We start from the raw sequence: 27,316 nt of genomic DNA on the forward strand, positions 1-27,316 counted from the left end.
TGGAAGTGATTTAATTCCAGTCTCACACAAAAGAATGGCTACTGTCAGAAAGTGAGGGCAAATAAAATTTAATTAATAATCATATACGAGGGTCTATTTGGGCCTTTTTTTGAATTTCTGTTTTATTAGTGACACACCATTTCTTTAAGAAAGATACATGTGCATATACTTTAAATAAGTATTTAAAATAAAAAATATTCCATTAAAATAAAATAAAGTTTTATTCAATGATTTTCATATGCTTTGTTTGAAAAAACTTATTGTTTTAATTGGGTTGTCACATCTGGAACCATTCTTCTATTTTTTCATATGCACTGTATTCTTTTTTGCACGGTTTTTCTGGAACCAATCTACCGTGTAAATGGAGAATTGGGTGTATTTCATTCAACATTACATGGGCATTATCAAGGAGATAGACCATTAACTACATTCAAAAGACGAATCAAAATAATGAGTCATAAATAATGTGTATATTATCTCGTGTCTCAGTCGCAGCTGAAGTATATTATACTATGCTATTAGAATTCAGAAGAACAATTATAGTAAGCTGTGTAGATTAAAATAATAATAATGAATAAATAAAATAAAATAAAACACACATGAATAGTTAATAGTGATCACTTCCCAAAACTTGGATATTAGCATACAGTCTGATCAGTTCAGATTTGGACAATTTCCTAGCATTTCACATGTTTCTGCTAAAGATGATCAAATTTGAACTTGCTGGAGTGAAGTTTTATCTGATTCCAAAAAACTTTGTGCCTAGTGTCAACAGCATAAGAAGCAAGGATAGACTTGTCAGATTACAAAAGTGTACTATAGTCTTAATGTTCTTCAATTCTAATCATGACAGAATAGCCAGTCTGTCCAAAATAGGAAAGATTAGGGCACTTGATAGAATTTTATAATTTCATACTCTTCCCACACTCTTTCTTTGTTATGGCTCCCATTACTGCTTGCATTTGTACTTTTGTATATTGTTATTTTATATATAGTTTTTGCCAATTCTTGGTGTTCTTTCCTCAATGGACAATTCATCACAATTTCCTTTCATCGCAAAAATGGAAACAACTACCATGTTAGAGAAAACCTCAGTTTTAGTATAAACAAAAATAATCACTCGACATTTCAATCTTCACATTAAGGTCATCACCTAGAGCAGGGGTTCCCAACCTTTTTGCTTCCTAGAGCACATTCTAAAATACCAGTAGGGCACCATCTATTTTTTCAAGCAAATTTTTTGAATTCTTTTGTTAAATGAATACATGCAAAGTTTACATTATATAAAAATTTAAATACATATATATATGTAAGTTAGTGTGATCTTTGGCATTGCATTTCATTGACAAATGCTTCATAATTTGGAGAATATGATGACATTCCAGTTCTTAAACTGGAATGAACAACTTTGAATGCGCATCTACTTTACATTGTATGCATTTAATACTTGTCATTGTCATTGATGCATGTGTCATATTGCATGCCATGAATTGTTTCGTGATGTGCACATGATTATTTCAACCTATACGGCACACGGTTGAACAGTGGCGGGCACGCACAAACTGGTTGACGGGAGCCATGGTGCCCGCAGGCATAGGGTTGGGAACACCTGACCTAGAGTAGGCAAATATATAAAGAAACAAGCTGCACTGCAATCTACATGGTATGCTAAAGTTATAAAGTCTGTTAATATTATTATCTATTTGGTTACAAAAATAAATTAAGCTAGAGAGTAACATGTTAATAAAGTTACTCATATAAGTATACATATAAATTAAACCAAACAGTATGGATGGTGGCCAATAAAAGCTGAAATAATTGTTTCGAGTCCTAATTAAAGTCAGGGTTTGCTGGAAAACTTGAAGAACTAAGTGAGCTGAATGTGTGCCATCCAAATTCTTGGGATTTTTATGCCACCATTATTGTTAAGATTAGGATGGTTAATCAAAATTTCACAGACTTCTTTAAATTTGCATCCATAGCAGGTTTTTGTATGATGTAAAGAACAGGTACTTTTCCAATCAGTTTGGTGTAGAGTATTAAGAGTGTGATCTGAGAGGCTGCTTCACCAAAACTGTTAAACTTAATGTGTCATTTTTTTTTTTTTTTTTTTTTTTTTTACAGGTAGGGATTGTGTGTCCAGTTTCCTCAAAATAAGATAAGTTTACCTGTAAAAAAAAAAAAAAAAAAAAAAAAAAAAAAAGACACATTAAGTTTAACAGTTTTGGTGAAGCAGCCTCTCAGATCACACTCTTAATACTCTACACCAAACTGATTGGAAAAGTACCTGTTCTTTACATCATACAAAAACCTGCTATGGATGCAAATTTAAAGAAGTCTGTGAAATTTTGATTAACCATCCTAATCTTAACAATAATGGTGGCATAAGATACAATAAACAGGTGCAATAGATACAATAAACTCCAGGTGAGCCAATGGGGGGAGAGGATCATTAGAGGAGTTGCATATGTTTTTTAATTTTATAGGTGGTTTAAAAGTGGCATTAAGATTATAATGATGTAGAATTCTATTTATTTTTTCTGATAACCCTTTAATGTATGGGATAACTAGTTTTATTGTAATCTATATTACATGTACTTTTTGAAAGAAGTTTCATGAAGAACTTTATTGATAGCATTTTTGCTATAGCCATTATTTATAAATGTGTTGCTAATAATTTGTAATTCTTGTTTAAGAGCTTGTTCATTTAGAGCAAATTGTTATAACTCTGTTTTTGAGGGTGTGGCCAGATAACGAAAACATCGTTAATGTATCTAAGCCAAACTGTAGGTTTTTAAGTAAAGGAATCTAGAGCAGAATGCTCAAAAGTTTCCATATAAAAGTTAGCAATGGGGGGGGGGGGGGAGGATAGTAGTGAGCCCATAGCTGTACCTTCTTTTTGTTGGTAAAAATTATTTTGCCACACAAAGTAACTGGAACGTAATACGGGGTGGAAATTTGTTCTGTAAGAGAAGAAATGTGTCACTGATCAGGACATTTGTGAAAAGGGCAGAAACGTCAAAACTGACTAATAAATCATCTTTGCCAAGTGTTATGTTTTTAATTTTGTTCCTTTGTTCTGTTTCCTACAATTACTTTTATTTTCCACTGTTTTCCTTTGTGTTTTATTGACAAAATAAGATTTCCCACAACTTCCTTTGTTTACTGATTGTAATGTCATTTGCTAGGAAATTAAGTTTACTATTGTGAAGTTTTGAGCTTTTACTATTTGTAAAAGTGAGCTTAAAATAAAATTGTTTCTACAGGCCAGGACTTTTCAATAGTTTGTTACAGCACATTATTTTGTTATAGCGGTGTTCACTACAATGTGCATGTCTACAGTATAGTGATGGGTCAGTAGTTAAAACTGAATAATGTAGAGGAAGGTGATTTAACATAAAATTATATATAAGACAGGGAGGGATTGTATTCCTACTATTATATATGGTTAACTCTCACTATAATAAACACTATTATAAATCTCATTCTCATTATGAATAATAAATCACTAAAAAATCCTAAATAAAAACTCCATAAGCACAATGCTAGTAAAAAGAAAATTCACTGCAGCAAAGTATCTAGTATAACAAGCTATTCCTGTGATTTGTAAAAGTTTTTTCTCCTCTCTCTCTCTTGTCATATATATATATATATATCTCTATATCTTTCTCTCTCTCTCTCTATATATATATATATAGAGAGAGAGAGATCCTCTCCACTTCCTCCCCATCACGAAGATGGGGAGGAAGTGGAGAGGATCCAGAGACGAGTGACCAAGATGATAACAGGTCTGTGGAATGAACCTTATGAGAATAGGTTGAAGATTTGTGGGGTGCAGAAATTGGTCGATAGACGAAGGAGGGGTGATATGATTGAGACATTCAAATTACTGAAGGGTTTCTATAAGATTGATCCAGAAGATATTTTTGAAAATATGACTGGTGGTGGGAGGACTAGGGGCCATGAATGGAAGCTGGGCAAGAGCGTGGTTGACAAGGGTGTTAGAGCTAGGTTTTTTACTTGGAGAGTAGTGAATGAGTGGAATAAGCTTCCAGAGTCTGTTATGGGTGCTACGACCGTGAATGAGTTCAAGGCAAGGTATGATAGATACTGTGTGAATGTCGAATAGTTGTTCTTGATATGATGTTAGGGCCTCCCTCGATGAGTCTATCGACTCATCGAGGGAGGCCCTAATCCTGGAACAATAATAACAATAATAACAATATATGTATATTAGTGAGAACTGACTGTATAATATATAATGAATGTCATATTAAACTTTATGGAAAAAAAAACAAGCAGGTATGTAGATGACTGCAATGACAAATATGGTAAGAAAGTTAAAAATAAAAAGATGAAAAAGCATGATCTATATTCTCATTGGACAGAAATAACATTTTAGATAATAAAACAATTCAGAAAATAGCTAATAAAATCCAGAGTAGAGTAGCTGATTAAATTTAGTTGGGACATGAAATACATCAGCCAAATAATGTTTAAGAGAACTAATCTCTGATGGTAAATGAAACAAAAATAGAATGAGATATCAAGATAAGTATTTGAAACTAAAAATAACAGGTAACAACTGAGAGGAAGTTCAAAATATTAGATTACTAGTAGTAGCATATCAATTAAGAAGATAGAAAAATGTTGAGAGGAAACTAGTCAACTCTAATTATTATGGCAAATTATCCAATATAACAAATATTTCTGTGTTTATTAGAGGATTGTATAAAATATTTGTGAAAGATGAACACAACTAAATTACATTTATTGCTATAACTGACTTACATTAACTAAAAAATGAACTAAATTAGAGTAAATCAGAAAATGTTATAGAGATACTTTTTAAGCGTTTAAAATATATATACCTGTCTCATATCACCTTGGGCTGTAAACACAATGGCTTCCAATCCATCTTCTGTATGACTCGCATCTTCCATTTCACATACTTGCATCACTTTTGACAGAATTTGGGCATCTGGCAATTTACCAAATCTCACCATGGCACAACGAGACTGAATGGGTTCTTAAATTAAATAAAAAATACTGTTATTTTTATAAATAAACACATGGAATATAATTCATATATTGCAATTATATAGAATATGATAGAAAGGGATACAATATAAGCAGAATTAACTTAAATATTCATCTTGAAATATTGCTCCGAGTCCCTTCCCTAAAACAGTTTTATTTCACAGTACCTTTCAGCATTTCTAATTATTTTCATCATATTTTAATATTCTCGTTGTTGCATTTTTGCAGTAACTTAATATGAGGATGGGGAGGGTCTAGAAAATTTCTGATAAACACCTAGAACAAAAATTAATCAATTTTATGTCTAGCCTAGTGGCTGTGCGCTTTGCAACCATATGCCTGGGGAAGGGGTGTCCTAGGATTTCGGAGATGTGAGGAGCCGAAGGATCTTCCTCAGCCATAGCCAAGTTAGCCGGTCTTGGGCGTGGACACTAGGGTTTTTCATCCCGCAAAGCAGGCAAACCGGCCTTGAGAACTCAACACTACGGACATAAAATACACTGGGGCATAGGGCTGACCACCTTATCCTGTGAACAGTTTGAGGTCCAATGATTAATAAACCCTCGAGACCGCAAGGTAAAAGAGGGTAAAAGGAAGATGAGATGAGAAGAAAATATATTTTTACATGAAAAAATTTTTTACAAAAAAACATTTTTGTTCCAGGTATTTATCAGAACTTTCCAGAATCCCCTATCTCATAATATCCTTATGTTGCTAAGATGGAATATAACAACACATATGAAATTGTTGCATCTGTTTATCTTTAAATGTAAGATTAGTATTTTTTTTTATCTGAGAATGAATGAAAGATTTCTTCTTTCAGGCTTCTTTCTTCAGAAATGAAGCTACCTTTTTATATTAAAATTTCCACAATATTTAAGCTTAGGTATCAATGATCCACAATGTCAACTGTGATCTTAACACCACATTCATAACAGCATTCCTTTCATGCTCTGTGGAAGCCTCTCTTATTAACCAGGGGCTATCAACTTCGATAATAAGTGAATGGATGTAAGATGATCAAACTGAATTTTGTACTAGATGAAACCAAAATATTATTGAGTGGAAATCTCCATGGAATCCAAAGATGAATTGCAGGAGATCCACAATATCCACACATTGTTTATTATACCTCTCCAAGAACCTGTTCACCGACAAAGCACTCAAGACTGGCAAACCATTCTGCCCATTCTCCACTCTCCAAGCAAAAAAATCTAGTGCTCACATCCTTATAACTGCACTTCAATTTCCATGGAATGGAAATTGAAGTGCAGATGTTCTTGCCCATCTAGCTAAGTGCTGCAAAATTTCCTATGCATAAATAAATACTATAAAACCCTTCTATAGTAATTTAATAATTCTATCATATCTACTCTTTTTCACCCATAAAACCTTCAAACTATCCTCAATGGTGAGCTGTGTATAGAACATAACACATACCATTCAATATCTTGGTGATGGTGTGATAACTTGCCTCTGGATCCTCTTTGTCACTTCATCCATAGAAATCCGGGTGACAGACATGAACAGTAATCAGATGTGGCTTTATCAATGCCTCATAAAAAAGGAATGATGATTTCCTTATCTGTTTATTAGTTTATCTAAAGTGATGGAAAAAACCATCAATTCTCAACTCCTACACTACCTTGAAGACACCCAGCTATTAAGCAATCACCAGTACAGATTCTATCGCTGCCAATCAACAGGAGATCTGCTCTTTCATCCCAAAATGTATACCTTTCCACATTAAACTTTTTTTTTTAATGTTGAGCCCATACACAAGAGGTTGGTTGATCACCCTATACTATAGTACATTAGTACCGTATATGGGTAGTAGGTTGCAAAAGGAGAAACTTGTTTACATTTGATTTAAAAGTCAGTATATTGTATTCCTTGAGAAATACATCAGGGAGATGTATTTGTTTAGATGTTTGGATGCTACAGCAGTAGCAGGCATGAAGGAGGAGGAAAAGTGAAATATTCATAGAATACACAAATTGCAGAGGCAAAACACCTGTATTAAAGTGGAGAGGGAGGAAGTGAGTTGGTAAGAGATGAATCATTTATCAATCTAATTGCTCTCCTCTGTATTGAATCAAGTATTTTGAAGGAGCTTTTAGGAGCCCCACTCTAAACGTGAGGGCAGTATTCGATAGCTCGGCAGATTTGTGATTTGTATAAGGTTAACATCTGTTTAGAGGTGAAGTAACGTCTTGAGCGAAAGAGAAACCCTAGTTTTTTGGAAGCTGAGGAAGCAATGGTTGTGATGTGTTTATGCCAGGAGAGGCCTGATGTTAGGGTAATTCCAAGAAGAGAAATCTCATCTTATTTGGAAATTTGAGTGTTATCAAAAATAATACTGGGAAAAATGGTTTTCTTTTTTGTGAGAAATAAGACAGAACTGGGTTTTATTAGCATTAAAATTGACAAGGTTATCTGAACCCCATTGGAAGATGGCTTCGAGATCAAAATTAAAGGCAGTGGTGTTTGATGTTCCGTAGGTTGAAGTGAATTGTGTAGAGTAAGGTTTGTCAAATGAAAGGGAGAAGTGCAATGTGCTGTCATCTGCAAAACTGTGTATTGGGTTGGAGGTCAACTGAAGTAGGTCATTGATATACAGAAGGAAGGTCGGTGAGAGAACTGAACCTTGTGGGAACTCAGCATTAGTCAGATGGTGAGAGGATAGGGAGCCGTCTACCATCACACATAGTGTGCATCCAGACAGAAAGCTGGCAATCCAACTGCAGAAGTCCTGAGACAGTCCAAATAATAGGAGTTTGCTTAGTAAGCCTTTTTGCCAGAGCTGGTCAAAAGCTTTAGAGATATCAAGTGCAACCACTTGAGATTCGCCAAACTTCTCCATTGCATTTCACCAGATGGGTGACATATTTGAGCAGATCTCCTGTTGATTGGCAGCGATACTATACTGGTGGTCGCTTAATAGCTGGGTGTCTTCAAGGTAGTGTAGGAGTTGAGAATTGATGGTTTTCTACATCAGAAGGATAGGACTGTAGATAGGACTGAGGTGAGTAAGATTCTGTTTAGGAAGCATTGATAGTTTTCTTGCACTTTCAGGCTTGGGTATAAACATTGAAGGAGGATGGAGTTCTTGATTTGAGCCAGTTGTGGTATGCTTGATTTTTCATTTGTACAGCCTTGGCACATCATTTGGAGAACCAGGGTTTAGTTAGAGGACAGAGTTCAGAGAAGTGTGGGGAATGTATGTTTCCATGTCAGTGAGGATTACTTTGGTGATAAGTTCGGTGCCACTTATCACCGTGATAAGTTGGGAAGACTGGAAACAATAGTCTAACCATGGGAATGAGGCACAAAAGTCATGGAGGCTGTTCCACTTGGCACTGTTATAACACCAAACTACTCTTGCACGAGAATGGCTATGTAAGTGTTGTTGCATCGAGGAGGAGATGAGCACTAGACTGTGGTCAGAATTATCCAGGGGACTCACTACATTCACTGTGCATTTGAAAAGATCACTGGTGAGGAAAAGATCTAGGGTATTTGGGGAGTGGTTTGGGTTATCTGGTATTCTGGTTGACATTTGACATCACTAAGGTCGTTAGTGATGGCAAATGTTTCAGCATCTCTGCCTCTAAGATCTGTACAACTGGAGGAGAAAAGCCAGTTGGTGTTATGGAGATTAAAATCTCCTAGAAGGATGATTTTGCTGTTGGGAAAGTGGGACTGGAGAAAACAATTTTTACGGAGAGGATATTAAAGCGTTCACAGTGGTTGGTGGCATAAAGAGAGCAATAGAGACAGCAAAGAAATTTGACTGAGTGGGGAAGGGATATTTTCAACCACAGGTGGTTGAAATCAGCTGCAGCTCTTATCAACTACCCCAACCTAAACAAACATGGTTGTATCAGAAGGACACAGTCAACTGAACGACGGCAACTGGGCGATGGGCGACAGAATAAAAGATCAAATATGCAATTCTATTCTGTTGATCTATTACCAGGTAAAAATGAGTTAAAAGAATGGTATAAACATAAAATTTGATAAATCTCGCTTATAATTAAGTTTATTTTTATTGTGTAGTTAGGTTAGATTAAATTATTTGAAAAATCTCGCTTATAATTAAGTTTATTTAATCGAATTATTTCGGTTTTGTGACCACATTTTTATTAAAAAAGACTGTTTTTTAAAACTAAAAAAGCACTAAAAAACAAACCTGACAAGTTTTGTTAGTCATCAGATGAACATCTTCATGGGTAAAGATAACTAACAGTTTAAAGTACAAACTATAAGAAATTACGAAAAACAAGTTCATTTGTTGGTATTATGAACATCGAAAAAGTTCGTTAAAAAACCGAATAACAGATCTATACAACTGTTAATACGTGTTAGCTGGAAACAATGCTATTTGATGTTGCATTCTGTTTTCAAAATTCAGACAGAATTTTGAAACCATTCTGTCTGAGGTGTGAACCGGGTAAATTTTTGATAAATGCTGACCAAACTTGATTTAAAATCAAACCTTGATTTTTGTTGCATTGCATAGGAATTTTGATCATATTTGTTGCCTCTTTGAATTTTCTCGTGAAACAGTTTTTATCAATTTAGGACATGTTTGTTCTGTCCCAGAGTACATCATGACCAGTAGAAGTTGTGTGAAATGCCAAGCCAGACTTATTTTCTCTCTTTTTTTGTACGTCCTTTTGATGTTCACTCATGCAGATTTCTCCCGATCTCCCCATCTGGCCTACGTAGCAGATGCCACAGGAACAGTGAATACCGTAAACTCCTGGTTTTTTCATGGTGATGTGGAGGTTTCAGAGGACGAAGAGATTTTGATATCTTTTCAAGTGATAGGAAAGTCACTTTTATGTTGTACTTGTAGAGAAGTTTGGCTAATTTATCTGTGACATTATTGATATAAGGAAGGGTGACTGCGTTCTTGAAGTCTTGTTTATTTAAGTTTCTTGTAGGTGATGTATTGAGAATTTTCTTAATTAATTTAGTTTTGAAACCATTCAGTTGTAGGATCTGTGTTAAGTATTGTATTTCTTCTTTCTGCTTTTCTTCTGTACTGGGGATGCTGTATGCTTTATCCCTTAAGGTTTTTATGAGGCCTATTTTTTGCATGGGTGGTGGCGTGAGGTAGCATGAAGGAATCTTCCTGTGTTTGTCAGCTTTCTATAAATGGAAAACGATAATCTGGTTCGTTTTAGTCAGTTCTAGTACTGTTCCTGGCCAAATGATGAAGATGTCATCCACATAGCGGAGCCAAATTTTTGGTTTAATGTGCCAGTTTTGTAGAACATTATTTTTAAAATTTTCCATGTAGAGGTTTGCTAGAGCTGGTGAGAAGGGTGAACCCATTGCTAGTCCTTCTTTTTGTTCCCAGAGTTTATCTTGGTAAAGGAAGAACGTGTTTTTTATGCAATGTTCGTAGAGCTGTACAATGTCTGGTGGGAAGAGATTTTCTAGGATGTTTACTGTTTCATTTCTTGGAATCTTTGTGAAAAAGCTGACCACATCTAAACTCGCTAATATGTCTGAAAGATCGATGTTTACTTTCTCTATGAAGTCTGTGCTGTCCTTAATGAATGATGGTGTTTCTCTTATATGTGGTAAAATCAAGTTTGCAAGGTGCTTAGCTAACTAACTAGTTAACTCCTTTAATTAAAAAAGCCCATATATTTTGAATTAAAAGTGTTAGCTAATCTCATGTGGAGTTAGCAGGTTTTTCCTTCCAGAAATACAGGTTTTTCATTCTGCATACAGACAAATCGGCCATTATAGGCAAAAGTATTATTGGTGGTCAGTAGATGATAGTAATGGCATGGATTGTCATTATGTGTAGTTGTGTAGTTAGGGGATAAAGTAATGGAGGTTTTGAGTTGTGTGTAGTGGAGCAGAGTCCCCCCCCCCACAGTGAGTCCTTGGGGTTGTTATGTAATAATAATAGTGTTTACGACAAGAGAGAAAGTAAGTTAGAGTAATGAAACTTATGAGAGAAATCTCATCTTGTCAAGAGTTTTGATCATAAATAGGCTAGTAGTGTTCTTTTTTTGCAAGAATAAAAATAAAAGTTCACTGATATATAAAAAGATGGGAGTAGGTGAAAGACCAGAGCCTTCTGGAACATCAGAATTAGTTCTGAGAATAAAGATCCATCTTTTCCAATTGAAGGGCACAATGTGCCATTATTCTTCCAACTGCACTACAGAGGCTATTTGGCTGCTGAGGACGTGATATTTATAATATCACCTCCTCAGCAAACTGCTTTATATAAATCAATCCATTCAACAATTGAATACTCTTCTCACATTTGGAATAACACCCCTAAGAGTTCCCTAAAAATACTTGATAGTACAGAAGAGGTTGATTAATGATCCATCTCACTAATTCATTCACTTTTACGGAGCCTCCAAAGCTCAGTTAGTATAATCAAACCCAGGTCTTTCCAACCTGGGTTCGATTCCCATCCATGACGTGAGGAACCTTTATCTGGTCTCGTTCGACTAAAGGTGAGTTAGCTGGTCTCATATGGAGATAGAGGGTTTTTACCCCTTCGAAAACTTGGATTTTTTGTCCCTCAGAACAGGCAAACCAGCCTGTGAACACACATAGATACAGTCATAAATATATATTTAATCCCTCATGAGGAGGGCTCAATCAGTCCTAAGGGACAGTTAAAGAACAGGGGGGAACCCCATATGAATAAATAAATAAATAACTCACTTTCACACAGATATTTAATTTCTGCTGTTTGCATTTTCTGATGATGAGTATTCCTCAAATATTTTTGAGGAATACTCATCATCAGAATTAGTATCAATAAGCCCCACTCCCCACACACTCTTCTAAATGTTAAAACACATGGAGCAGCTACTCAACCTCAACTTCCTTTTATAGTTCAACTGCAAAATGGCACCTTTTTTTTTTTTTTTTTTTATATATTCATTTATTCCTTCTACGGCTGTCTTTTGAAAGGCTTGCTTCTTGTGTGTTTCCTAAAGAGTGCAATATGCAAATCTTCAAACTCAGTATTAATAACTTTCTTCTCATGTTTCTACTCATCCAATACTATATACTGAACAACCTCTCATGGGATTACTATAAAAAATTTGATTCATACATTCTAAAATATCACATATGATGTGAAATCATTTATGAAATCACATTTTTTATATCACTATAAACAAATAAAATAAAAACTACCTATTATTTTATCAGATGCATTACAGGCTAGAGCAAATCTTGTTGTTTTAGAATAAATTTCCATTGTTCTTCTCAATGCTTGCTGGGCTCCTTCTGTCATACTATTGCAAGAAATAAAGCAAACAAAAAACAGCACTCACAAATGACATTCTATCAAACTACTTTAATAAAAACAATATCAAAACATTCATTTTCAACTTTGCTTGCCTGACAAGGACTCAAAAGATAAGATCATATGTTTTTTGTTTTTTCTTTTTAAAAAAACTACTTTATCCAATGAAAGAATAACAGGAGGTCATGTAACATTTTTCAGGCACTCATTTTCTCATCAATGGTTCAATAATAGTGACCTTTATACACTGGTTTCCATAAATTTATTATTATTATTATTATGTAACACCTCCAGGGAGTCCAAAGACTCATCGAGGGAGGACACCCTCTCTACAACATTCCATCTCCACCACTGCACCAACTGCAACTACCTGCATCATCTACACCAATGCAATCTACTGCCAACCACCACAACTAGTATTTTCACAATCACAAACATCCATGTCCATGGCAGGATTCGAACCCGCAACCTTTTGACTGGAGAGCAGATATGCTAACCACTCGGTCAACCAGGCTGGTGTTAAAAAAGTAAACAAAAAAAAAAAAAAATTGTGATAAATTGTGGGGAAAGGCATATTATATAATAAGTGATGCTGAATCTGGTTATTGTATAGAATGGCATCAGTGGTACATGCAAATGAGCCATGGCATAAAGATGGAGGGGAGTTGGAGTGGTTTTCTATTTCGTGTCAGAGTGAGAACAAGACATGCCTTGTTCTCTATTGCATGGCTACATCATTTAACTGATGATAAGACTAAAGACCAGTCAAAGTTAGGCAGAGGTAGCCAGATGGCAGCATCATCTTCAGTAGTGCAAAGGATGAGTACAGTGGGATGTGGAGGCTTGGAAAGCTGTGTTATGGAGACAAATCATGCTACACCCTCTACTGAGCAGATGGACAGGTGTGGGTATGGCAGAAGCCTAGTGAAAGTCTCTAACCAAAGTGCCTACCCCCACTATAAATTCAGAGGTAGTGGTGTGATAGTATGATCCTGTTCTTCCTATTTCGGACTTGAACTTTGTTCATGGTGCCACGAAAAATTAACTCCAAGGAGTATCTGAATCTGGAGAATGCAATGCTTCCTACTTCGTGGCATTTCTATGGAATCAATCATTGTATCCTTCAGCTAGAAATGTACTATGTCATAAGGCTGATGCTGTAACTGCATGGTTTGTGGACATGATCATCACCACACTTGACTGTCTTCCACCAAGCCCTAATCTCAACCCTACTGAACATCTGTGGGATGAACTGGACCATCAGGTGAGGTCAAAGAATATCTGCCCAACAACAATTCAGGACCTCATTACATGCCTACTGGAAGAATGGTCCAAAATTCCCAGATGAGGTCCTGCATCTTATTAAGGTGGGTGCCATGGCTGTTTGTTCCTCACACTATGGTATCCCTTGACTTCTTTTCAAGCAGTGTATACTTACATGGAACCTAATAGGAGCAACATGAAAATTCTAAATAATTTGTTTTCAGGACCTTGTTATAGTAGTGAGAGTCTAATGCAATTACTTTGAAAATTTACTAAATACGGTAACAAATCATACAAAAGTGAAAGAAAACATACAATTTGAAGTTCACCAATACTTGGAAGTATTGGTGGAAGAAGCGATCAGATCTAAAATGGGAAAAGCCAGGTAGAGAAATCACTTGAATATCACTAAGATAACTGAATAAAAGCTAAGAAAATTGAAGTGAAAAACCAAGAGAAGCTCCAAAACTAAAAAGCATATATTCATCTGAATTCTGCAACTTTATTCACAATGCCAAAGAACAAACAGATAATTGTTTTCAGTTTTTATTGTCAATCACACAAGAGGTCTCAAGACATTGCCTACCAGTGGCAGCTCATGGCTTGAATCGTGGGGGTGCTGCAACTTTCGAAATATACATACATGCTGTAAGTATAGTGTATATGTGTTTGGATAAAATATCAAAATTATGGTAAAAATTAAAAAAAAAAAATTAAACATGAAAAAATATTGTTTTTTTCATGTTTATACGGTTTATTAATTATTATACAGTTTGGTATAATTCAAAGTTACTTAAAAATAAAATCCATTCTTCTTGTTTTCATGAAAAAATATTGTTTATTATCGATAAAATTGTAGAGTTTAGTATAATTCAAAATGACTTAAAAAATAAAATCCATTCTTCTTGATTCGTTTCAAGCAAAAAAGTCAATAACTTTTTCCTTGATGTTTGTGTGACTGTTTAAGAATTTTTTCTCCGTTGAAATCATCACAAGTGCATTTAACCTATCCTGATTCATAGTGCTCCTCAGAAATGATTTTATTCTCTTTAATGTTGAAAAACAGCATTCAGGCTCTGATGTAGTCATAGGAATTGTCAAGAGAATTTTTATCAATACAGTAATTTCACTAAGAACACAATCAAAATTATTTTCTATAATAAATTGTAATAAGTCGATTAATTTACAATAATCATGCATGTCGGGTCTACTGAAGAATACTCGAAGTTCAATTTAAAGTTTTTCTTTGTTGATCATGGGATATGCTTCAGTGGTCAATTCCAGACTGAGATATTTGAATGTCGGGTAAAGGATGGCTGCTTATTTTAATAGAAACTTTCTCAGAGAGTCAACTCTGAAAATTTAAGTTTTTGTAGTTCACTTACAGTCACTACTGTCACAGAACTTATTTCTTGAGGTTGCATTTCTGAGGTCATAATTGTCAATAGCCCCAATAATGTTCTAAAATAAAAACTATAACAAATGTTACGTCTTTAATTCTAATGTCCAAATATTTAAAGAGATTGAGTAAACAGATAAGTGCTACGAACACTCTACTACTGGTGCAAACTGCATATAAACAACAGTGGAACTGCACGATGGACAGTGCCGCATTATGCTAATAGCTCACATCTCACTATGACATGCATATGATTGCTCGCATCCTTAGCCCTCCTAAGTGCTACAAGATGGATTTTTATTATTTTTTATACAAAATAAGAGAATTGTATAGGATTGTTGATGATAAAATTAAATATTACAAGCAAACATAAATAAATTAATAAATATATTTATATATCGAGAAAAATTGGAGGTGCTGCAGTTCCGCAGTGCCTATGCACGAGCCGCCCCTGTTGCCTACACACACCAATATGGTGTGTGTGGAGAAGTGATTAACACTTTCCACAGTGTTAATCCTTACGCGTAATGTTTCTTGAAGAGTTGGAAGTTGCATTCACTATATGTGTGTGTGTGGGGGGGGGATATGTAGAAGCTGTTCCAAAGGACAGAAGTATATGTGGAATGAAGGAGGAGGATGAAAAGTTGGTTCAGTGAGTTTGAGGGATGAAATGAATATGTTTACTGAAAGATAACTGTGTTTTGTTCATCCTGTATAAGACAGTTGAAAAATCTTTAAGACAGATTAATTACAGATACAATATTTCAATTCACATATTGTGAATCATTGTCAGTGTACTATACTATAGTTGGAAATCCAAAAATTAAACAGCAATGAAGGCATATGGAGAATGGAATCTGCATATGTGTCTATATGCAGCAAAGAGACAGCCAGATAAAAAAATTGATACTATTAGGATCAATCTTAACCATTTAACCACTATATAGGTATACCTCGATTAACAAAGAGGATGTGTTCCACGAAATTACTTTGTTAAGTGAAACTTCGTTCTCAGAGGTAAAAATACTATGACCATAATAGGGATATGTTCATACATAAAGAAAATTAAAGACTTTTTTTTTGAAAAAAGAAAAGCTTTATAAAATAAAAAGTCAATATTACATACCAAACAAAGATAAAATCACGACATTTTAAAATACGAATCTAAAGTTGAGTGTTTATGCTTTTTTTCTCTTTCATTTAACAATTGCCTATACGGATTTATTGCATTTAACACTGATTGCTTAACAATAACACTTCTACCTAAATCAGGATCATTTTCACTGAAAAAATTTAAAACATTTTCAATGTCATTCAAATACCTCTTTAAATCTTTGGTTGCTAACACTTTTTTGGTAGGAACTTCTTTAATTTCGTCTTCATTTTCTTTGGTTTCGTTGCTAACAAGTTTTTCTAAATCCTCTACTGAAAAACCATCATCATCTCTATTTAATAAATTTCTTACAATCTCTTCATCAACATTTTCGAAACCTATTAATTGAGCCATCTGGATAACTTCATTTCTAATCTCTTGAATATTATTTTCTTCTTCTAGTACAACTTGTGGCCATAATAGATAGCTCTTCTTTCCAAGAGCTATCTTTTCTATTAGCTATCCATATCTATTAATGTTTTCAATTGTGTCTTTAATAGTGTAGTTTTTCCAAAATGTTTTAATTGACATTTGCTCTTTATCTTCTAGTTCAATTAAATTGCTTAATGTGCCATGCAAATAATAAGCTTTAAATATTGCTATCACTCCCTGATCCATCAGTTGAATCAGGTAAGTTGTGTTTGCTGGAAGAAAGACAACTTTTGACAAGAATGCATGTGTCTAATGTATTAAGATCAGTAGGATATTCCAGAGCGTTGTCCAACAACAAAAGAGCTTTTTCTTCAAAATTATTTCTTTGGCAATACCTTTTCACTTCTGGACAAAAATGGTTAACAAACCAATCAGTAAATAACTCCTTGGTAATCCACGCTTTTCTATTAGCTATCCATATTACAGGTAAATTCTTTTTATATTACCTTTTAACGCCCCCAGATTTTCCGAATGGTAAACTGATAATTTTAATTTAAAATCGCCAGAGGTATTTGATCCAAAGAGTAATGTTAAACAGTCTTTGGCTGTTTTGAACTCAGCTGCCGATTTTTCTTCAATAGAAATGAAGCTTTTTGATGGTAGCCATTTCCAGAACAAACTGCTTTCGTCAACATTGAACACCAAATTTGGTGAAGATTTTTCACGTTCAATTATTTCCTTTATTTTTCTGGAAATTTATTTGCAGCTACAACATCTGTACTTGCAGCTTCTCCTGATAATTTTACACTATGAATTTTGACCCGGTTTTTAAATTTCTGAAACCAACCACGAGAAGCCACAAAATTTTCTACAAATTTCTTCAGTTTGTTTAGATTTCAGGTGATTAAACAAAAATAACTTTTTCTTGAATCACCATTTGAATTAAAGGCATATGACATTGTAACATGTCATCTATCCACAAACTTAACATTTTCTCCATTTTTTCTAAAACTGGACTCCTTAAGCGAGTTAATTTTGCTGCTGTAACATCTGTATAATTCTGAGCAGACTGTTTTATTTTTTCTGATTGACTAAGTATGGTTGTTAAAGTTAACTGCACTAATCCTAAAGAATGTGCCACATCAGATTTTCTTTCACCCCTTTCAGCACATTGTACGATATTTAATTTAGTTTCTAAAGAAATTACTTTTCTTTTCCTGGATTCTGACATTTTAACTAAATGGGTAGAAAAACAAAATATCAATTAATATTTACAAAATCTACAATAATACTATCAGAAAACATACGTCGGTTATTGCAATGCACCACATTGAAACACACCCTACAAAGTGTAAGCAATGACTAAATTAACACGGATGATGAGCGAAACTGTTAAAACAGACACACCCACAGCTTGGAATACGTTACGAGTCGCCATCGTTCACCAATCAGATGATTGCCCAGCAGTGATCTTAAAATTTTAATATTTTTACTTAAAATGGGGCTTGAAATTGCAGACTTCGTTATATCGAGGCTTTGTTACCAGAAGTAACGTTAACTGAGGTATACCTGTACAAGTAAATATAAACAAAAATGGTTCATCATCATCATCAAATTCCTGACATGTATCCTCAAGGGCTATATAGGATATTATGACAGTATTACATTAAGAACTTACATCATTACTAAATTCCTATCAACAATTCTTCCAACTTAATCTGTTATCTATCAAGACTCCAACATTATCAGATATTATATTTCTGTATTCTAAGGCACTTTTTACCGTATCAATCCACCTATATCTTGGTCTTCCTCTGGGTCTTTTTCCTGACAACCTGGAAGAGAACACTTGTTTTGCTAATGTTTCCTCTCTCATTCTGTTTAAGTGACCATAATACCTGAGATTAGCTCTGCTAACACATGACTGGATGCTAACAATATCAAGTTCTTTACTAATATCCTTGCTTATAATATGATATTGCAACTGATGCCATCTGTTCGTGCCCCTAACCTTTCTCAGAACTCTCATATCTGTGGTCTCTAGTCTTCTGTCAAGTGTTTTATTTCTAACCCAGTTCTCAGATCCATAAATTAAAATTGGTTTAAATACTGTCTTGTATGCAGCTAATTTAGTGTTTTGAGTAATTTCTCTCTTATTCCATATAAATTTATTCAGTTGACTTCCTACCATACTGGCTTTGTTAATTCTGTTGTGTTCTTCTTCACGCATTAGATGTAGTATCTGTTGCGACCAAGACTTCATCTTCTTTAATAGTATATTTTAATCTTTTTCTAGGTCTTCCTGTTCTTCTCTTATTCTTTGGTTTCCAACTATAGACTTGTTTCATTATTCTATCTTCACTTCTTCTTTCCACATGTTCAATCCATTTTATTCTTTGAGTTGCTACCCAATTGTTTATTACTTGTATTTCACATTGTTTTTTTTTATATCTGTATTTTTTATTTTATCTCATCTAGTTTTATTTACTATTTTTCTTAATATATTCATTTCACTTGTGTTCAACATTTGTCTTGTTTTCCTATTGTCTGATCTTATTTCTGCATTATATGTCATAATAGACCTGATTACTGCTTTATAAATTCTGATTTTTGTCTCTACTCTAAGATGTTTATTTTTCCATATTATTTTGTTCAAGCATCCTGATATTCTTGCAGCTTTTGCAACTTGTTCTCTGACTTCTAGATGTGGCTTTCCTTCCCAGTTCAGTTGTATACCTAAATAGTTGTAATTTGTTATTTGTTCAATAATAGTACCTTCCAATTCTAATTTGCATCTTTGTGGTTCTTGTGACATTGCCTTACAATTTGTTTTAGTTTTTAATATCCTCATATTATACAATTTTGCTGCTATATTAAATGTGTGTAGTAATATTTGTAGCTGAGTTTCATTTTCTGCAATTAATAATACATCATCTGCATAACATATATTTCTTATTCTTCTATTATTTATTTTCACTCCTGTATTTTGTATTTCATTAACTTTTTGTATTATTTCATCCATTATTATAATGAATACTGTTGCAGTTAAATAGTCTCCATGTCTAATGCCATTACTAATTTGTATCTCTTTACTTATTTTTCCTTGCGTTTTTATTATTATAATATATTTCTTGAATTATTTGTATTATGTTTTCTGCTACTTTTCTTCTCTGCAATATTTCTATTACATCTTGAATTAATATCTGTTGTCTATTTCCATATTTCATTTACCATCTTCACTAAAGATTGTGCCTAAGTAGCTGAAATGTTTCACTTGTTCTATAGGTTCTCTATTCAAATGCAGTTGATATTTTCAATGTTTCTGCCTATGTTCACTGTCTTTGCCATGTTATTGCTGATTTTCATACCAAATTTATTACAACAGTTATTCAATATAGTGAGGAATCTTGCAGACTTGTACTGGATTTATTTTAAAGTATAACATCCTCCACATAAAGAAAAGAGCTGAGATTAACATTTCCAATTTTGATAACAGATTTAATACCACTTTCCTTAATAACATGATCCATATAGATAATGAATAACAGGGGATAATGTACATCCACGTCTGACACCAGATTTCATATTAAACCATATTCCTGTACTTCCTTCAATTCTAACTGTTGCTCAAATAAAGACTAAGAATTGCTTGATATAATGCTCCATTGACACCATACAACTGTGGCATTTTGAATAGCTTTTCTCTTGCCACCTTGTCATATGCCTTTTGTAGATCTACATAACTCAAATACAGATATTGGTTATATTCCTATGATTTCTCAACAATTTGTCGTAAAGTGAAGATCTGACCTGACAGCCTCTATTTAGCCTCTATTTAAATACAGCTTGTTCTTCACCAATCTTCCCGTCCATAATCCTTCCAACCGTTTCTCGAGTATACTTGCCTAAATCTTACCAGGAACACTCATTAGGTAAATACTTATGTAATTCTCACATTCAGTTTTATTTCCCTTTTTGTATGGGTATAATGAGAGCTCTGCTCCAATCATCAGGAATTCATCCCTTTGTCCAAGCCTTCTAGCTTCAGTGCAGCCATTGCAAGACCTCCATACTTGAGCATTCCTGATCAAATATCATCTACTCTGCCATATTTCCGACTTTTGATGACTTCTTTACTACATGCCTGATGAGTGTTTTTCTATCACTCTGCTGTCATCACTGCTAGTTTCATTTAGCAATTTTTCAAAGTAATTAATCTTTACTATTAATCTGTAAGGGGGAGTGCATAAGGGAGAAAGCTATATAACTGAGAGGAAACCTCCACATAGCCTTTATGGAGAATCTAATGTGGAGAACCGACCAGGGCTTCTGACCTAATGTCCAATCCTCACCTTCTCGTGGTGCACCCTGTTAGGTATCTATCTGGATATTGAACGAACTAGGATGGGCTGGCAATTTGGGATTTAGCTGACCAAATTGAATTTTTATTGGCTTAAACCAAAATAAAAAATGATGGTACAACATAACAAAATTTCATGCCAGTTGTTGGGTGTTGCCCAGTTAAACAAGGCCCCCATTGTTTTCACCAGGGAACCAGGGTGAAGAGCAAAAAGTCAGCTACTGGAACAAATCTGAAAAAACACTCCAACTCAACATCACCAGAGTTAAAGATCGGTACTATCAACATAAGAAGCCTGAATGGCAAAGAAATGGAGCTTACTGAAGAATTAGGTAAGTACTAGATCGACTTAATAGGGGGTGACTGAAACAAAAAAGACAAAAAACTGGTGAGATCTTTCTGATCAATAAATACAAAATGATATATTCAGGCAATGACAATCAAGGAAAAGAAGGAGTAGTCATTGTATTCAACACTAAATACGAGGCTAATCTTCTTCAATGGCAGGCAGTCTCAAGTAGAGTGATGTGGGCAAATATCAGAATGGGGAATTGGACAATGAGACTTATTTGTGCCTATGGTCCCACAAAAGGTTCTACTAAGGTAGAAGTGGAGGAATTTTTTGATGCTTTAGAAAAAGCAACTGACACAATGAAAAAGGAAAAGTTGGTCCTTGTTGGGGATCTAAATAGCAGAGTAGGAAATGATTGTCAGACATACAAAAATATTTTGGGAAAATTTGGAGAAAGGAGCAAAGCTAATAATAATGGCAAATACTTGTTGGTTTTCTGCTCATAACATGGACTGGTTGGAACATGGTATTAGTAATAACCAGTCCATGTTGTGAGCAGAAAACCAACAAGTATTGGTTTTCTGAGGCAAGGAATAAGAAGTCTCATTGACTATGTTATTGTTGATAGTGATGTTTTATCCCTGGTGCAGGACACCAGAATGTACAGAGGATTTGAAATTGGAAGCAATCACTATTTAGTCTTGAGCAGGATAAAATTGAATTTCATATTGAAAAGAATAATATGTAAGAAAGTTTTAAAGCGTATAGAAGTTGAGCAGCTCTCAGATGTGAACTGTAGACTAAAATACACAAAGATTATTGAAGAAAAAATGAAAGAGTTTGAGAACAGGAACCAAACCTTGGAGATTCAGTGGCAAGCCTTGAAGAAAACCCTCCTTGATTCAGCCAGAGAGGCATGTGGTGAGGTTGTCTGCAAGGAAAGAAAAATCAGAAATCCATGGTGGACACAGGAAGTTAAAGAGGCAGTGAAGGAAAAGAAGAAAGCATATCAAAAGTTCCTAGCAAATAAGTCAGCTTTTGCTCTTAGAGAATACAGAGACAAATGTAAGAAAGTGAAACACTGTGTAAAACTAGCTAAAAAAAAGTCATGGGTGGATTTTGGCAAGAACATAGAAAATAAATATCAAGAAAGTGGTAAGATATTCTGGAGGTTGTTGAAGAAGCTTAGAAATGGAGGAAAGAGTGCTGTAAAAGGAGTTAGAGATGATAAAGGTGGCATGAAAACAGGAGAAAAAAGTATCCTTGAAGTATGGAGTAATTATTTCAAAAAATTGCTAAATGAAACAAGCAGTGAGAGCACAGTGGTAAAAAACATTCAACAGGCATACAGTCAGGAATACATATCCATACTTGAAGTACAAAAGGCCATCAAAGGCTTGAAATGAGGAAAGGCAACAGGAGTAGATGATAATCGACCAGAAATGCTGAAATATGGTGGTATAAAAGTCTTACAGTGGCTGCATTGCATAGTTCAGAAAGCCTGGACACAGGGACGAATTTCCGATGATTGGAGTAGAGCTCTAATAGTACCCATATATAAAAAAAGGGAAATAAAACTGAATGTGAGATTAATGCAAGTATACTTGAGAAACAGTTGAGAAGAATTGTGGAAGAAAAGCTTGATGAAGAACAAGCTGGATTCCAGCCAAATAGAGGCTGTCAGGATCAGATCTTCACTTTACGACAAATAGTGGAGAAATCATAGGAACATAACAAAGATCTGTATTTAAGTTTTGTAAATCTGGAAAAGGCATATGATAAGGTGCCAAGAGAGAAGCTATTCAATAAGCTATAGTTATATGGTGTCAATGGGGCATTATATCAAGCAATACTTAGTCTTTATTTGAGTTGTAAGTCAGCAGTTAATTGATAGAAGTACAGGAAGATGGTTTAATGTTAAATCTGGTGTGAAACAAGGATGTACATTATCCCCTCTGTTATTCATTATCTATATGGATCACATTATGAAGGAATGTGGTATTAAACCTGATATCAAAATTGGAGATGTTAATGTCAGCTCTTTGCTTTATGTGGACGATGTTATACTTCTAAATAAATCTGCTACAAGTTTGCAAGATTCAATGACTAAATTGAATAACTGTTGTAATAGATATGGTATGAAAGTCAGCATTAAAAAGACAGTCACGATTTTACTGAAGATGGTAAATTAAATATGGAAATAGACAGCAGAATCAACAAAGCTGGTATGATAGGCAGTCAATTGAATAAATTCATATGGAATAAGAGAGAAATTAGTCGGAACTCTAAATTAGCTGTATACAAATCAGTGTTCAAACTAGTTTTAACTTATGGATCTGAGAGCTGGGTCAGAAGTAAAACACTTGACCAAAGACTAGAAACCACAGATATGAGAGTCCTGAGAAAGATTAGAGGTGTGAACAGATTGCATTAATGGCAATATCATATAAAAAATGAGGATATTAAGAAAGAACTTGACATTGTCAGCATCCAGGAATGCATCAGCAGAGCTAATCTCAGGTGGTATGGTCACTTAAACAGAATGGGCAAGGAAAGATTACCAAAACAAGTGTTCTCTGCCAAGTTGGCAGGAAAACAACCCAGAGGAAGACCAAGATATAGGTGTATTGATACGGTACAAAGTGTCTTAGATGATAGAAATATAAGATCTGATAATGTTGGAGTCTTGACAAGTAACAGACTGATTTGGAGGAAAATTGTAGATAGGAAGTTAGTAATGATGTAAATTTTTCATGTAGTACTATCATATCCTGTACACCCCTTGAGGGTACATGGCAGGAATTTGATGATGATGATGATGAATGATTCAGCCAGAGTCATGTGGTGAGGTTGTCTGCAAGGATAGAAAAATCAGAACTCCATGGTGGACACAGGAAGTTAAAGAGGCAGTGAAGGAAAAGAAGAAAGCATATCAAAAGTTCCTGGCAAATAAGTCAGTTTGTACTCTTAGAGAATAAAGAGACAAATGTAAGAAAGCTAAACACTGTGTAAAACTAGCTACACAAAAGTCATGGGAGGACTTTGGCAAGAACATAGAAAACAAACATCAAGAAGGTGGTAGGATATTCTGCAGAAGAAGAAGCTTAGAAATGGAGGAAAGAGTGCTATAAAAGGAGTTAGAAATGATAAAGGTGACATGAAAACAGGAGAAAACGATATTCTTGAAGTATGGAGAAATTACTTCGAGAAATTGCTAAATGAAACAAGCAGTGATAGCACATTTAAAAAAAAAAAAACACTCAACAGGCATACAGTCAGGAATACATATCCATACTTGAAGAAAAAGCCATCAAAAGCTTGAGCATTTCTGGTTGAAAGATATTCGACCAGAAATGCTCAAGTATGGAGGTATAAAAGTCTTACAGTGGCTGCAATGCATAGTTAAGAAAGCCTGACCAGAGGGACGAATTCTAGATGATTGGAGTTGAGCTCTCATAGTACCCATATATAAAAAGGGAAATAAAACTGAATGTGAGAATTACAGAGGTAATTTCCCACTGAGTGTTGCTGGTAAGATTTATCCAAGTATACTTGAGAAACGGTTGAGAAGAATTGTGGAAGAAAATATTGGTGAAGCTGGATTCTGGCCAAATAGAGGCTATCAGGATCAGATCCTCACTTTACGACAAATAGTTGAGAAAGCATGGGAATATAACAAAGATCTGTATTTAAGTTTTGTCGATTTGGAAAAGGCATATGACAAGGTGCCAGGAGAGAAGCTATTCAATACGCTACAGTTATATGGTGTCAATGGGGCATTATAATAAGTAATACTTGGTCTGTATTTGAGTTGTAAGTCAGCAGTTAGAATTGAAGGAAGTACAGGAAGATGGTTTAATGTTAAATCTAGTGTGAGACAAGGATGTACATTATCCCCTCTGTTATTGATTATCTATATGGATCACATTATGAACGAAAATGGTATTAAACATGATATCAAAATTGGAGATATTGATGTCAGCTCTTTGCTTTATGTGGATGATGTTATACTTATCAATAAATCCGCTACAAGTCTGCAAGATTCCCTGACTAAATTGAATAACTGCTGTAATAGATTTAGTATGAAGGTCAGCAAAAGAGAAAGACAATGAAAATAGACAAAATCGTTGAAAATGTCAACTGCGTTGTGAATGGAGAACCTGTGGAACAAGTAAAATTTCATCTACCTAGGCATGATTTTTAGTGAAGATTTTAATTTAAATATGGAAATAGACAACAGAATCAATAACGCTTTTATAGTAGGAAGTCAATCTGAATTAAATTCATATGGAATAAGGCAGAAATTAGTCGGAATACTAAATTAGCTGCATACAAGAGGGTGTTGAAACCAGTTTTAACTTATGGATCTGAGAGCCAGGTCAGAAGCAAAACACTTGACCAAAGACTAGAGACTGCAAATATGAGAATCCTGAGAAAGATTAGAGGTGTTAACAGATGGCATCAATGGCAATATCATATTAAAAATGTTAGGATATTAGGAAAGAACTTGACATTGTCAGCATCCAGGAATGTGTTAGCAGAGCTAATCACAGGTGGTATGGTCACTTAAACAGAATGGGCGAAGAAAGATTAGCAAAACAAGTGTTCTCTGCCAGGTTATCAGGAAAACGAACTAGAGGAAGACCAAGATATAGGTATATTGATACGGTACAAAGTAAAAGACTGATCTGGAAGAAAATTGTAGATAGGAAGTTAGTAATGATGTAAATTTTTCCTGTAGTACTATCATATCCTGTACACCCCTTGAGGGTACATGGCAGGAATTTGATGATGATGATTAATCTATACATCAAGGATCTTTCTCTCCAGTTTCATGTCACCTTTTATATCTCTAATTCCTTTTACATCACTCTTTCCTCCATTTCTGAGCGTTTTCAACAGCCTCCAGAATATTTTGTCACCTTCCTGATATTTATATTCTATGTTCTTGCAAAAGTCTTCCCATGACATTTATTTTACTAGTTTTACACATAGCACAAGCTGATTTATTCACTAGCATATTCTTTTCCTTCAATGCCTCTTTAACTTCGTGTGTCCAACATGGAGGATTTTTATATCTTTGCAGCCAACATCACCACATGCCTCTCTGGCTGAATCAATCAATCAATGTTTTCTTCAGGTCTTGCATTGAATCCCCAAGGTGTTTGGTTCCTGTTTAGAAACTCTTCCATTTTTTCTTCAATAATCTTTGTGTATTTTAGTCTATAGTTCACATCTGAGAGCTGCCCAACTTTTATTTCCTTTAAAACTTTCTTAGATGTTCTTCTTTTCAATATGAAATTCAATTTTATCCTGCTCAAGACTAAATGGTGATTACTTCCAGTTTCAAATCCTCTGTACTCTCTAGTGTCCTGCACCAGATAGAAAACATCACTATCAACAATAACATAGTCAATGAAATGTTCTTATTCCTTGCCTGTTCTCACCATGTGAATCTGTGCACATTTTTATGTTGGAACATTGTGTTAGTAATAACCAGTCCATGTTCTGAGCATAAATCCAAGAAGTATTTGCCATTATTATTAACTTTGCTCTTAGCTATTTTCATCATCATCATCTTCCTTATACCCTCTTTTACCTTGTGGTGTCGAGGGTCCATTGATCATCGGACCTCACTCCGTTTTTACAGGATAAGGTGATCAGCCTTATGTCCTATGGCCTAGGTGTATCCTATGGCCTGTAGTGTTGAGTTCTCAAGGCCAGTTTGCCTGCTTGCGGGATGAAAAACCCCAGAATAAACTGGGGGAAAAACCCTGCTGTCCACGCCCAAGACTGGCTAACTTGGCTATGGCTGAGGAAGATCCTTCAGCTCCTCACGTCACCAACGGGAATCGAACCTAGGACACTCCTTCCCCAGGCATATGGTTGCGAAGCGCATAGCCACTAGGCTAACCGCGCGGTTGGGAAAAATAAATTTTCCCAAAATAGTTTTGTATGTCTGACAATCATTTCTTACTCTGCTATTTAGATCCCTAACAAGGATCAGCTTTTCTTTTTTCATTGTGTCAGTTGCTTTCTCTAAAGCCTCAAAAAAAAAAAAAAATCCTCCACTTCTACCTTAGTAGAACCTTCTGTGGGACCATATTCACAAATAAGTCTCATTTTCCAGTTTTCCA

At 34.8% G+C, this 27,316-nt stretch overlaps 1 protein-coding gene across 1 annotated transcript in view; it reads right to left on the reverse strand.

Annotated features, from left to right (window-relative positions):
• Positions 1-27,316, reverse strand: part of RfC4 (replication factor C subunit RfC4) — a 115,168-nt gene that overhangs the window by 50,334 nt on the left and 37,518 nt on the right. Inside the window, exons 7-8 of the mRNA XM_090400393.1 lie at positions 12,229-12,329; positions 4,872-5,029 (exon numbers count right to left, since the gene is read on the reverse strand). Of these exons, the coding sequence (XP_090256519.1) occupies positions 4,872-5,029; positions 12,229-12,329 (259 nt within the window). The remainder of the gene's footprint in view (positions 1-4,871; positions 5,030-12,228; positions 12,330-27,316) is intronic.

The sequence above is a fragment of the Typopeltis vanoorti genome, chromosome 11 (assembly GCF_054136105.1).
Source record: "Typopeltis vanoorti isolate ZY-2024b chromosome 11, IOZ_Tvanoo_1.0, whole genome shotgun sequence".
Taxonomy (NCBI): domain Eukaryota; kingdom Metazoa; phylum Arthropoda; class Arachnida; order Uropygi; family Thelyphonidae; genus Typopeltis; species Typopeltis vanoorti.